The 13,580-nt window shown below is 32.3% G+C and overlaps 1 protein-coding gene across 2 annotated transcripts; it reads left to right on the forward strand.

The window, feature by feature from the left end:
* The first annotated feature begins 228 nt into the window (after window positions 1–228).
* Window positions 229–13,580, forward strand: LOC143073216 (synaptobrevin homolog YKT6-like). Of its 2 annotated transcripts, none has more exons than XM_076248579.1 (8): window positions 229–482; window positions 2,173–2,297; window positions 2,565–2,647; window positions 3,587–3,687; window positions 5,185–5,243; window positions 7,355–7,466; window positions 11,521–11,622; window positions 13,281–13,580. In XM_076248579.1, the coding sequence occupies exons 2-8, from the start codon at window positions 2,191–2,193 to the stop codon at window positions 13,314–13,316; spliced, it is 600 nt and encodes a 199-aa protein (XP_076104694.1). In that variant the 5' UTR covers window positions 229–482; window positions 2,173–2,190; the 3' UTR covers window positions 13,317–13,580. The 2 variants fall into 2 exon arrangements, with proteins under 2 accessions (XP_076104694.1, XP_076104693.1); XM_076248578.1 differs by having other exon boundaries at window positions 356–491.

The raw sequence follows: 13,580 nt of genomic DNA on the forward strand, positions 1-13,580 counted from the left end.
GCCACACTGTTTTGAATTTCATTCTATTCAAAAGATAAGTATTTTATTTGGTATTTCGTTTGATAACATATATAAATAGTCTTAGATAATGATTGAATTTAACGAACATTAATTAATACCAATAAAAATCATTTATGAGCATTTTCCGTATTTGTAATACGGATTCACGCGTCCGGTAATTTTTGTGTTTTATAATTTTATCAAGAGAAGGTAACTCTGTTTAACGTCATTTCCTGTGTTGTCAAAATTGCCAAATATCAGTGCCCGTGATTCATGTGACATTTATAGTAATTTGTCAAAACAAAATGACCCTGTTACTACTTTGATTTGTTTTTGTCACATCTGAAGAGCATTTTTGAAGAGGAGGTTTCGATTTATCTTTACGGAAACATAATTTTTATCACAAAATATTGGAAAATATTTTGTGCAACATATTTTGACCTGAAAAACCTGAGAAATTCAAATTTTCATTTTGCAACAGTGTAGGTAAAGTCAGTGTTAGTTTTCTACATTAGTTGAAAACAAAAGTACAGTTGTTCTAAACTAATGAAGGTTATAGGTGATTAAATTCTTTACAAATTAAAGTCTCCAGTAAAGGCAGTATGACTTGGTATCAGGTGGGTCTCATTGAGGTCTAAGCGTGACGCAGGATTGCCGATTTTTGTAAGCGTGACATGTGAAAGTCTAATTATTGTGGCGTGAAAACGGGAAATGGGGTCTTGCAGGACCCGGGAAATTACAAAAAAATGAGAATTGCTTACGTACATAGTGTAAGCGGGATACGGGATCGGAACCCCCCAATGAGACCCCTTATCAGGTCTGGTCCCTTCTAAGACACATTCGCCCCCTTCAGGTTTGCAAGTGACCCGACACGTTCATCTCTTTTAAAATCATATTTGTACAAATAAAAAATGTATATGAAGACAAGATAACCTTTTATGAAACTACACATGTACATGTATGGTGCAGTCCGGTGTATCCACACACGTAAGATTTATGACTTCACTTTATTAGAATGGTAAAAACCAAAAATCGGATAATATTGTGTGAAACATTTCATTCAATACTGTTAATTTCTTAAACTCTTCTGTACATGTATGTATGGTTTCACCCTTAAGATTGTGTGTGATGTGTATCAAAATTTTGAAGCCCCTTCTGCTTTTGTTACAGAAAACCATCAACGTACTGATGTTTACTTTCCGGCGGTAACTCCCTGTTTTGGGGAGTTCTTTAAATGTCTAGTGATTTCATGCATGCATTTTAAAAAATAGTTTATGTTGAAGAAAAGAAAGATTTTATAAAGAAAAGAAAGATTTTATAATACACACTATAATTGAATTTAAACCAAACAGACTGCCAAAGATACAGAGCAAAATTTATTTCAATTTGATTTAAATTTGACTTAAATGAAACAAATTTTATCTGTTTATATAATATTTTTAATGGTAATTGTCTAAATTTGGTTAGTCATCGAATTGTAGTTATAAAGTTAATCTTGACTTATCAATTTTAATCTTTTTTGTCCCTTTGGAATACTAAAAAAATGACAAGAATGATTTTGTTACATTGTCCATATGACAAAATCAGGTAATGCACAATATCACCAGACGCACAGGGACTCCACTGGACAGTAACAAAAATATTCACTGTGTTAATTTCCCTACAAACATATTTTAACAAAAATTACATGTATAATACTCTTCTTTAACATTTTTCAAAACAGAATGACCCTGTTACTAATTTGATTTATTGTTTTCACAACTTGCTTTTTTGTAGACAAGATTTTGGTTCTCTTAAAGGAAAACATAATTTTCTTTAAAAATATTGGAATTTATTTTGTGCAACATATTTTGACCTGAAAAATCTGAGAAATTTTCATTTGAAATAATTGGTACTACATTGTAGATAAAGTAAGTGTTAGTTTTCTTAATTAGTTGAAAACAAAAGTACAGTTGTTCTAAACTACTGAACATTACAAGTGATCAAATTCTTTACAATTAGTCTCCAGTACGGCTTGGTATCATGTCTGTTCGCTCTTAAGACACATTCGCACCCTACAGGTTTGTAACCCACACATTCACCCCTTCAACAATTACATTTGTACAAATAAAAAATGTGTATGAAGACAAATATACATGTACATGTTTAATACTGATCTTTGACATTTTTCAGAAAAAAAATCCAAGAACGATGAAGCTTTATTGTATAGAAGTGCTATTCAAAGATTCCAATGGGAAAGTAAGGCTTCTTGCTGCTACACATGACCTTCAATCTTTTGGATATTTTCAAAGGTCAAGGTAAGTGAAATACAAATGGTAGATACAATATTGTATCAGTAAGTTAATTTTATGTCGAGGATGACCTAGACACTGTCAGAGATGACATGAGTGTATTATAAAAACATGGTTCATGTATTAATTACAGCTGATGCCATGACTTTTAATTTGTCATGTTTACATTGTAGAATTCTCCCTGCCATTGCTAAGATAAATAAATGTGTTATATTGTTACATGTACATGTCATTGTAGTTACAATTATTTAGTGTGTGTCTTTTTTTTTTTAGTGTCAAAGAGTTTATGGATTTCACCAGTAAAATCATTGTAGAAAGAACAGCAATATGTTCAAGGTCATCTACCAAAGAACAAGGTAAACTCAAGATTCTAGACATTAAAAACATTACAGATATCCTTAAACATACTGTGAATTCATTATAATTCGTTGGATACCAGTTTTCGTGGATTTCGTGGGTACAAGTGAACCACAAAATTGAATGTTAAACGAATGTCATATTTTATATAGGCTTGTATGCAGACATCCGCAAAACCACGAAATTAAATATCCACTAACATGCAGGTTTTCCATAATCCACGAAAATTGGTACCCACGAAAATAAATGAATCCACAGTATTAAAAATATTAACATTAAACACAACATATATATACATGTAGATATACCATGAACTTCTGCATCAACTTGCTAATATTGCGCTGGTGATTTTTTTTTAATTTATCACCATTTTTATATTCTGTAAAACACAAGAGATAACCTGGTCTCCAAAAACACATTTCCAGAAAAATTGATAATGTCAAATTTTTGCTGCTAGTTTTGAAATATTGAGCCAAATCATAATAATCCACTCATTTCAGACATGAACATGTATCACAAATAGTAAATTCATGCATAAAAAAACCATAACAGATCAAACATGTCAAAATTATATCAAGCAAGCGTAACAAAACATAATGCTTGTTTACACAGAATCCAGAACTGACACATTGTAGCTTTAAAGTAATTGCAAAACTATTCACATTGTTTTTAAAAGAAATTAAAATTGAAATAATTTAAGCCCATCCCATGATCCATCCATTCTTGCCATTCGCCTGAAAACCTGAAACCACATTATGATACCTTAATTTTGTTTGGCTATCACTCCCATCAGCTGGTAGCTTAATGAAAATGAGAAATGAAAAGCTATAGCTGAGTTCAAATGATTAATTGACAATTTGTTTTTGCAATTATAAATATTTAAAATACCAACCACACATTTTGATTTTCATCATTGAATATTGTTTTTTTCTTTTCAGAATACATATGTCATGTGTATGTAAGATCTGATTCACTGGCTGGTGTTGTAATAGGTGACCATGAATATCCAAACAGGGTAGCTCATACTTTATTGAATAAGGTAAATGTTTGTATAAGCATTTCAGAGGTGGAACCATTACACTTTGAATTAACTATTTTATAAAAAAACGTTTGTTCCCTCATTAAGATTTAAATGTCTGCAAAACTAGACATGTTGAAACAAAGAAAAAGGGCAAATACAAGTAAAATACAGAAATCCCCAATTGATTTTAGCTCACCTGGACCAAAGGCCAAGTGAGCTTTTCTCATCACGTGATGTGCATAGTTGTTAACTTCTTCTCCTCAGAAACTATTTGGCCACAATCATCGTTGGGGTATAAAAATGTGTCCTATGACCCAACCTGCCAATCAAGATGGCCGACATGGCTAAAAATAGAATATAGGGGTAAAATGCAGTTTTTGGCTTATACATGTTTCTTTGAAACTGAAGCATTAACAGCAAATCTGACATGGTGGTTGAAATGTTCATCCGGTTAAGATCTATCTGCCTGTAAATTTTCAGACGAATCAGACAACCTGTGGTTGGGTTGCTGCCCCTGAATTGGTAATTTTAAGGATTTTTTGCAGTTTTTGGTTATTATCTTGAATAATATTATAGATAGAAATAAACTGTAAACTGCAATAATGTTCCGCAAAGGGAAATCTTCAAATAAGTAAACAAGACCAAAACCAACCAACACAGCTAAAAGGGTAACATACAGTTTTTGCCTTATATTTCTGAAACTAATGCAAAAGTATAATGGTTGCATTATTTTATGCATCTATTATTAACAAAAATATCAGGTTAGCTACACAAACTCCTTGAAGCTCTAGTTTTTTTTTTATAAATACCAAAGGCATTGAGCAAAAAAAAATTGAAATTTTTTATAAGAACAGTAAAAAAAATTTGTTTAAATGAAATTGGGGTAGATGTCAACAAAACATCAATGCAAACAAGAAAAAAAAAAAAAAAAAAACCTAAACAAACAACATTTTTTACAATGGGCAATTGTTTATGCCATATATTTCAAGTTATAAATCAGCTTGAGTATTGATTGAACTAATCTGTCAATGCTTATCAACATTTGATTCCAATTTTGTTAAAAGTAAGTTAAAAGTTCATTAAAGTTACTGGGCTCATAATTTGGTACAGCCGACAAAGGTTTTGTCTACATATGCCCATCAGTTGTGCTTGAATCAAAACAGTTAAAGATCAAGTCAAATACAATGTTGGAGTTCATTTAAGATCTAAATTTCCAAAAAAGTGACAAATACGGCTGAAGCAATCTATTCCTGGGTGTAGAAAAACTTTAAATAATTCAGTACTCTACATCTGACATCATATTATTTATATCTATTTCTAAAGTTCACTTTTCATCGTACTGTTTTTCCGTTAATGTATAGAAACTAGACATGTTCAATATTTCAATTTAAATGAAAAATTCCTGCGATTCTTCTCAATTTTAATATGATATTTTGTTTAATCTTATATTTTTATATTTCACTGTAATTGTATAAATTCTTTCATTCATTGTTAATTTTTGGGTATTTGTTTCAGGTTTTAGATGATTTTACAAGTAAAGGACCAAAGGCACAGTGGTCTATAAGTAATCCTGGGTATGTTATCGTCTAACCAATACAGTGTACACCTTTTTTTGATGAAATGTTAACATGCTATAAATTCAGAAATTTTATTGTGCATTTATTATTCTCATTTCAGGAAATGCTGCTTTCAAGTAATGCTATAATCAAATCCAAGACTGCAAGTTCTGATTAAAAACGAAACCTATCCTGTCAAAATTTTACTAACAATAAAGAACATTGAAAACATTTCTGATTTTACAGTACAATTGATTACAGATTAGAATGGGTTAATAGTTTATTTTTATGAAAATAATTGTTGCAATTTACACTTCTTGACAGCTTTAAAATAATTTTGACTGGCTCTATTCCTGTTTTTTATTTAGATGTAATTATGAGGGGCCTGATGGGGGTTGATCACAAGTTGATTTTTTTGTCAATAACGATTCAAAGAAAATACATTTCCCTGATCACGAAAATATAAAATGAGTATCCCAAATCCATCTCGATAAAAGAGATTCAGAAGCTGTTTGTTTGTGTTGGTTCAATTAAGCTACAATACAATACATTACTGGCTCATTACTTGTTTACGTATTGAATTCTCCCAGGTTCTAAATTAAATAGTTAAAAACAGACACATTCTGATTTCTTGTATTGTATCATATAATATTTCATAGAAGTGTTTTACTGGCGTAAAATACCACGGAACCACATTTGTGTTTTATCTTGAGACTAAACTCAGAGACTAATAGTATATATACCGGTATTTAACTTGTCAATAAAATTTACTGCTGAGCCTGATTGTTCTCCCACACCTGCTGGTTGTCGAAAACTAAGACATTCTGGGGTGTCAATATCATTGTCCATTTCTTCAGTGTCATATTCAGAAACTTGATCGTAGTCCTTGTGTCCTTCTTCAGATATTGAAGGAAATGTGAATTGTTCACTGTTTGTACTGTAAGTTGCATTTTCGTCGATATTAAGTGGTAATGTGCCAGTGTTGTACATTGTCGTTTGCTGTCGTGCTGATCTTTGTCGAACACATTTTCCATAGTCCTGGGCCCACTCATGCATTTCTCGTTCCTGGTCTTTTGACAGCAGGGCTTTTGGTTTCAAGTGCTCCATAGCACTCAGGGATAACAATGGCATGTCATTTTCAGGAATATGGTAATAAGAGGAGGGATGGGTAAAGTAGTATGTAGCCCACAGAACACTCCCTTTATATTCCCTCATACACCGTATTGCTTAAGTTCAGGGCATGTTCTAGCATTGTTGGTAATTGGCATTTGAAATGTGCAAGAGCATGTAAGTTTTCAACGCATACAGTGAGACATGACAACATATTTATGTGAATTGATGAGTTAACTGACGTTATTGCACTTTTAAAACTATCGCACCACTTCAACTTTTTTAAGCTAAGAAAGACAACTCAATGGAACTCTTTATTTCCATAATGGAAAAATATCACGAGAACAAAATATATGTTTCAATCACAAAGAACAAACATAAAACTCCAATGAAAACGATTCACGAAAAATGCTTTCATCACAAATCACTAAAAATAAATCTGAGGAAAATCAGATCACGAAAGCTAAAATGCGCCGATCACGAAGAACCAAAATAACCCATCAGGCCCCTCAATTATATATGAGCTGCCTTAATTGCTTTATGCAAAATCCTCACAAAAACCAGTTGAAAGTAACTAGATACAGTTAATGAGATACACCACAATTTGAAATGTGAACATCAATATTCTAGGTTATACATGTAGTAAAGTACAAATGAAATAGACCTGAAAACACTGATTATGGGAAAACATTCCTGTGTATTTGGAAAATGCTTTAAAGAAATTACATGAAAAAAGTTTAATGATATTTTTTATGCACAGTACCATGCATTTAGTCTGAGAAAACAATGATGGGATTCAAATGATGTACCCTATTGTCATAGAAACACATGTCGTATCAGGGGATCTTTTTCTTTGCACAAACAAATTTTCTTATTACACAAAACTTTTAGCAGAAAAGATAGAGATATTTTTATTGTTGTTTCATTGGTATTTCTTTAAAATTTCCATTTTGTTTGATTTATTTAATATTTTATTATTGTAAATTCATGTTTATTTGTATTTTTTAAAATTTCCACAGAGATATACCATTTAAAGAGTTAGATGAATATTTATCAAAGTACCAAGATCCTAAATCTGCTGATGCAATGACTAAAATACAGTCAGAACTAGATGAGACAAAGATTATACTGGTATGTATTTGAAGGTCTATACTTCCTTGTTTAGTTTATGAGTTTAGGAAGAGTGATGGCAATATATTTAACTTTATTTACTCAGATAGATAAATATACAATAGAGATTTTTTTTAACTGTCCTAAAATAACCATTTTGTCGAGCCTGCAACTTTTGCAGAAAGCTCGACATAGGGATAGTGTTCCGACAGCAGCGGCGGTGGTGTTAGCTAACTTCTTAAAAACTTTATATTTAAGAAGGTGGAAGACCTGGATGCTTCATACTTTGTATATGAATGGCTCATGTTACGAAGTTTCTGTCAGTCACATGTCCAATGTCCTTGACCTCATTTTCATGGTTCAGTGACTTCTTGAAAACAAAGTTTAGATTTTTTGCAATGTTAAATTCTCTCTTATTGTAAGTAATAGGATAACTATATTTAGTATGTGCGTACCTTGCAAGGTCCTCATGCCTGTCAGACAGTTTTCATGGATCAGTGAACAAGGTTAAGTTTTGGTGGTCAAGTCCATATCTCAAATACTATAAGCAATAGGTCTAGTTTATTCGGTGTATGGAAGGACTGTAAGGTGTACATGTCCAACTGGCAGGTGTCATCTGACCTTGACCCCATTTTCATGGTTCAGTGGTTATAGTAAAGTTTTTGTGGTTTGGTCTGTTTTTCTTATACTGTATGCAATAGGTCCACCATATTTTGTGTATGGAATGATTGTAAGGTGTACATGTCTAGCTGGCATGTGTCATCTGACCTTGACCTCATTTTCATGGTTCAGTGGTTATAGTTAAGTTTTTGTGGTTTGGTCTGTTTTTCTTATACTGTATGCAATAGGTCCACCATATTTTGTGTATGGAATGATTGTAAGGTGTACATGTCTAGCTGGCATGTGTCATCTGACCTTGACCTCATTTTCATGGTTCAGTGGTTATAGTTAAGTTTTTGTGGTTTGGTCTGTTTTTCTTATACTGTATGCAATAGGTCTACTATATTTGGTGTATGAAAAGAATGTAAGGTGTACATGTCTAGCTGGCAGGTGTCATCTGACCTTGACCTCATTTTCATGGTTCAATGGTCAAAGTTAAGCTTTTGATTTTTTTTTTTGTGTCTAATACTCTATGCAATATGTCAACTATATTTAGTGTATAGGAATATTTTATTATCTATATGTCAGTCCAACAGGTTTTATTTGACCTTGACCTCTTTTTCACGGTTCATTACTCAGTGTTAAGTTTTTGTGATTTGGTCTGTTTTTCTTAAACTATAAGCAATAGGTCAACTATATGTGTTTTATGGAAGAATTGCTAGCTGTACATGCCTGCCTGGCATGGTTCATCTAAATTGACCTCATTTTCATGATTCATTGGTCAATGTTTAGTTATCTTGATTAATGTTAACTTTATTTGATAAATGGGGTAATTGCAAGGTCTACAATTTGTCAGACAGTGTTAACCTGACCTAGACCTCATTTCATGGATTAGCGATCAGGGTTCAGATTTTGTGGTCAAGTCTGTATCTCATATTACATGTACATATGTCAACTTTAATTGCAGTATGAAGTAATTGTAAGATGAATATGTCAATGTTAAGTTTGTGTTAAAGTCTGTTTATCATAAGCAAACATCAATAGGTCAACTATATGTGGTGCATGGAGTGATTGTAAGGTCTACAAGGCTGTCTGACCTTTACCTCTTTTCATTGGTCAAAGTTGAGTTTTCTTGTTAAGGTCTATTTCTCAGATACTATATTTTAATAGGTTTATGTATTCAACCCAAAATTTATTAATTTGGGGATGTATGGCGGGCGGTGAGCAGGCAGGCAGGCAGCTGCCAAACAGTGTCTCCACAATAACATGACAATTTTTTTTCAAATTTAAAGTGTTCTATACTTGGTGTATGAATTTTTATAAATTATACAAGAATGTATGGCAGGATTCATATGTGACCTTGACCTCATTTACATGGATCATTGATAATGTTGATGTTATGTTATATTCATTGTAACACCGTTTTCTCTAATTTATTTATTTATTTATTACATAGCTTTTATATAGCGCCTATCTAATAAACATAATACTCTAAGCGCTTAACATATAAAATTGAAGGAAAATATATATCACTTTTTTTTTTTACAATGCATACAATAATAGCAATTATATATATATATATGAACATAAGAATAAAACAAAAATTAAATAGAATAACGATGTAAATTAAGAGCATTGAAAAGGGAAATATATATATATATATATATATCACAATGAACACCATAAAACATATTAAATATAACAGTCAATCAAAAATAAAATAAAATAATGATGAACATTATAAGTAATTACATTCCCTGCGGTAGATACACATGTAAAATCTATAAAAATTTGCATAAAAGGATTAAATCACTTAGCTAAGAGAAAATATAAGGTAGAAATTTAACCAGTAAAACACAGAGAAAAAATAGATAAAACATAGATGCCAACCATTACGATTTTTCCGTAGTTTTTCCGATTTTGCGATAAAAACTACGCTATTACGGTCAAAGTCGAATAGTTACGGATTCCCAATCATCGACGTTCAATTTTGTAAAACGCGGATTTTTATCATTACTTTTCCGTCCTGGTCCAGTATTTAGGAAACGCCAATGTAATGCTTCCGGTTTCTCGGGAGTTATCAACCTATTGTTGGGTAACTAACTGACTTCCGAAGAGGCAAACTTGCATTTTATTAAGTAGCTTTCCCCCTTTCTCTACTTCTCCTTGACAAAACAAAAATGTTTGAGTCGAGAACATCTGAACAATTAATGAATGGAATACATACTACAGACAACATGTTAAATGACAAATTTTAGTGTACATCACTTTGCAACCACTCGTCAGTAATTTTTATTGGTAAATGCACGTTTATGAATGATTACTGAAAACTTTTCAAGAATACGGAAAATTTGATAGTTTGTTACTGATTGTGTCAAAAGGGGGTTGGCATCTATGGATAAAACTGTCTCTTAAATAAAATCTTTAAAACTAAAAATTTAAATAAAGTAAAAATAAAATGGCCATTTCACTTAAACTTTTAGAATAATAAAAAAATATCACAGTTCTTACACATCACAGTACGCCAGTCTAAAAATATGTGTCTTCAAACCTTTTTTAAAACGAGGAAGCGATTGTTCTTTCCGTAAATGAATTGGTAGGTCATTCCACAATGTAGCTCCAGCTCGGTCGAATCGTCTTTCACCGTATGTTTTAGTGCGGACATCCCTTGGTTTCGTTATGAGTCCTTCATTTTCTGAACGAAGTGTTCTTATAGGAGCGTATAGTACAATCAGTTCTTCCAAATATTTAGGTGCTTTATCGTGTAATGCTTTAAAAACGTAAAGTAAAAGTTTAAAATGTGATCTGTATTGCACGGGGAGCCAATGTCGCTGCATCAGAACAGGTGTTATAGAGTCAAACTTCTGTTTTCTTGTGATAAGTCTAGCTGCTGTGTTTTGAACGCGTTGCAGTCTTGCTATAGTGAAAGAGTTAATATTATATAGCAACGCGTTCCCATAGTCTAATCTGGAGGTGACAAGAGAGTAGACTAGTGTCTTACACACATTTTGGTGGTATACAATCTAATGTTTCCTATATTTCGAATCTGGTGGTAACATGATTTGGAGACGGCTGTTACCTGCTGTTCCATACTCAAGGTTTTATCAAAGAACACTCCCAGATTTCTTACACAGTTCGCATCACTTAAAATAGTGCCATCGAAGGGTAGCTCATACTTTGATAACTGTTTGACTCGATGTTTCGGAGCAAAGACAATGAGCTCTGTTTTGTCCTGATTCAGTTTCAGCATATTTGAAGTCATCCAATCGCTTATCTCTGACAATACTTTCCATTGAAAATAATAAAAAAGCAGGCAAGAAATTACAGCATGTGCACACTTTGTTTGAAAAAGGAACTAACAAAGGCTAAAATTTGTGTAGAATTTGATTAATAAAATATAAAACGAAGCTTAGACATTCTGTCAACAGTTGATTGGCTTAATATATCCGTAAATTTTTAATTTGTTTTTTTCCAGCATAACACAATAGAAGCAGTTTTAGACAGACATGAAAAATTGGACAATCTAATAGAAAAATCTGATGGACTAAGTATGCAGTCCAAAGCATTTTATAAAACGGTAAGTAACCATAATTTGTTTATTTTCAAAATACACGAAGGTTAGTCAAGTACAAAACACATTATGTTCACTTTTTATAATTTTTTTTAGAGCAGTGAATGCAATCCTTGTCACAACAGGATGGATAATATAGTAATACAGTAAAACCTGTCCAAACCGAACACCCACGGGACTTTGCGTTTTGTTCGGTTTTCACAGGTGTTCGGATTGTAGAGGTAAACGGAAGTCGACACCAAAATAATTTTAGCACTTACTGACAAGGGATAATAGGTGACACAACAGACGACTATTTATTTTCGTGATGATATAGATGTAAGCGTAAAAATATAAGTAGATAAAGATAGACCTATTGGTACATTTTTGTTTATAAATCAAACGCCACTCCGTCAATCACGCTCGTCGTTGTGAAACTACAATGTATAAATCTTTCAATGATGTCCGACGTGGAGTAATTTTGCTTTTTACAATTATTTTCTAATCCATTAATTCACTGACCACTTCATATTCCAAGTCACTGTCAAATGACGATTCCGTAGTTGAGTCGAGATCGTCATTGTACACACGAGTTCTCGGACTAAATTTGCCACCCGCTGACTGATACTTCGCAACACGATAAGAGTGAAACAACAGCAGGGGTCCAGTTGTGTCCAGTTTATTCTCGGACTTTATCGTTGTTAAATAGCTTACGGAAGTCTTCAGGAGCATCCGAATCAAATATATAGGGCCTCTAAAGGGAATCCGGCAATCGAAAGCCATTGACCCTGTCGTGTTGTATGACTTCCTAATCCAGTGACAGGCTTTAAAACTTTAAAACTATTACTTAATTAAACGTTTAGCTACAAAATGGCAGTCACGATAATTATTTGAGTAACGTGCATTTAATTGATCTAAGGGAAAGTTCCTTTCTTGTGATCTCTTGTCATTTTCGGCGATGGGGGCAGCTGACCAGTTGAACGTTTCTTTACAACATAAATCATTTGATCACTGAATACATGGACACAAACATGCTAATTAGTTTGTCATAACAACTCACCAGTTAATTTAACCTCAAATACCCTCGGGGATACTCTGTCATCCTGTGTTTGTTTAATGAAATCATGAAAATAATTAAAAATATTTTTTTGTTTTGATTCCTATCGATCGATTTTGACAGGTAATTTTTAGATACATATTTACTATCGAACCTTCAAAAATCGTTCGGAATTCGGTGTTGACAGGGTTCGGTTTTTTCAGGTTAGATTAACGTTAATTGATAGGTAAATTTTGTGGGACTTTGAAAATTGTTCGGTTTAAACTGAAATTCGGTTTTATCAGGGTTCGGTTTACCCAGGTTTCACTGTAGTTATTCCTTGTTTTTTTTTCATCATTCATCCATTTTGTTTATCAACTGAATGCCAATGTTTTTATGGTTGAGTAAAACGACATTGATTGACCAATTATGGACAATGCATTTACTGATTTTAGTTTAATGACTTAAATTAAAGACAGCTGATATATTTTTCATAACCATGACAATAGTTTTTAAATGTAATGTCATTAGCTTGAAACTAACTCTTTTAGATAATTTAAACTATGAGTTCTTTGGGGAAAAGTTAATGTGGTCTTTTGTAAAGTTCTTATTCTTGCTATTTTTTTACATTTCTATTTTGTAATTTTAGGCAAAGAAAACAAATTCATGTTGTGTTATATTATGATGTGATTCTATAATATACCAGACGTCTCTTCATGGACCTCAAGTGTACCAAGAAAACAGTTGTAAAGATTTCAAGAATACAGTGTAATATTTTTATTCGATAAACATGTACAATGTTGTAGTAACAGTAGAAATGTTACATTTCTTATATGACCACCTACATATACCTACCTTCCTCAAATAAAGTTTTTTGTTCAGTTGTCCATAGATAATACAAGATTTTTCCATGTTTCAAAATATTTAAAAAAAAAATCATTTTGCATAT

The sequence above is a fragment of the Mytilus galloprovincialis genome, chromosome 4 (assembly GCF_965363235.1).
Source record: "Mytilus galloprovincialis chromosome 4, xbMytGall1.hap1.1, whole genome shotgun sequence".
Taxonomy (NCBI): Eukaryota; Metazoa; Mollusca; class Bivalvia; order Mytilida; family Mytilidae; genus Mytilus; species Mytilus galloprovincialis.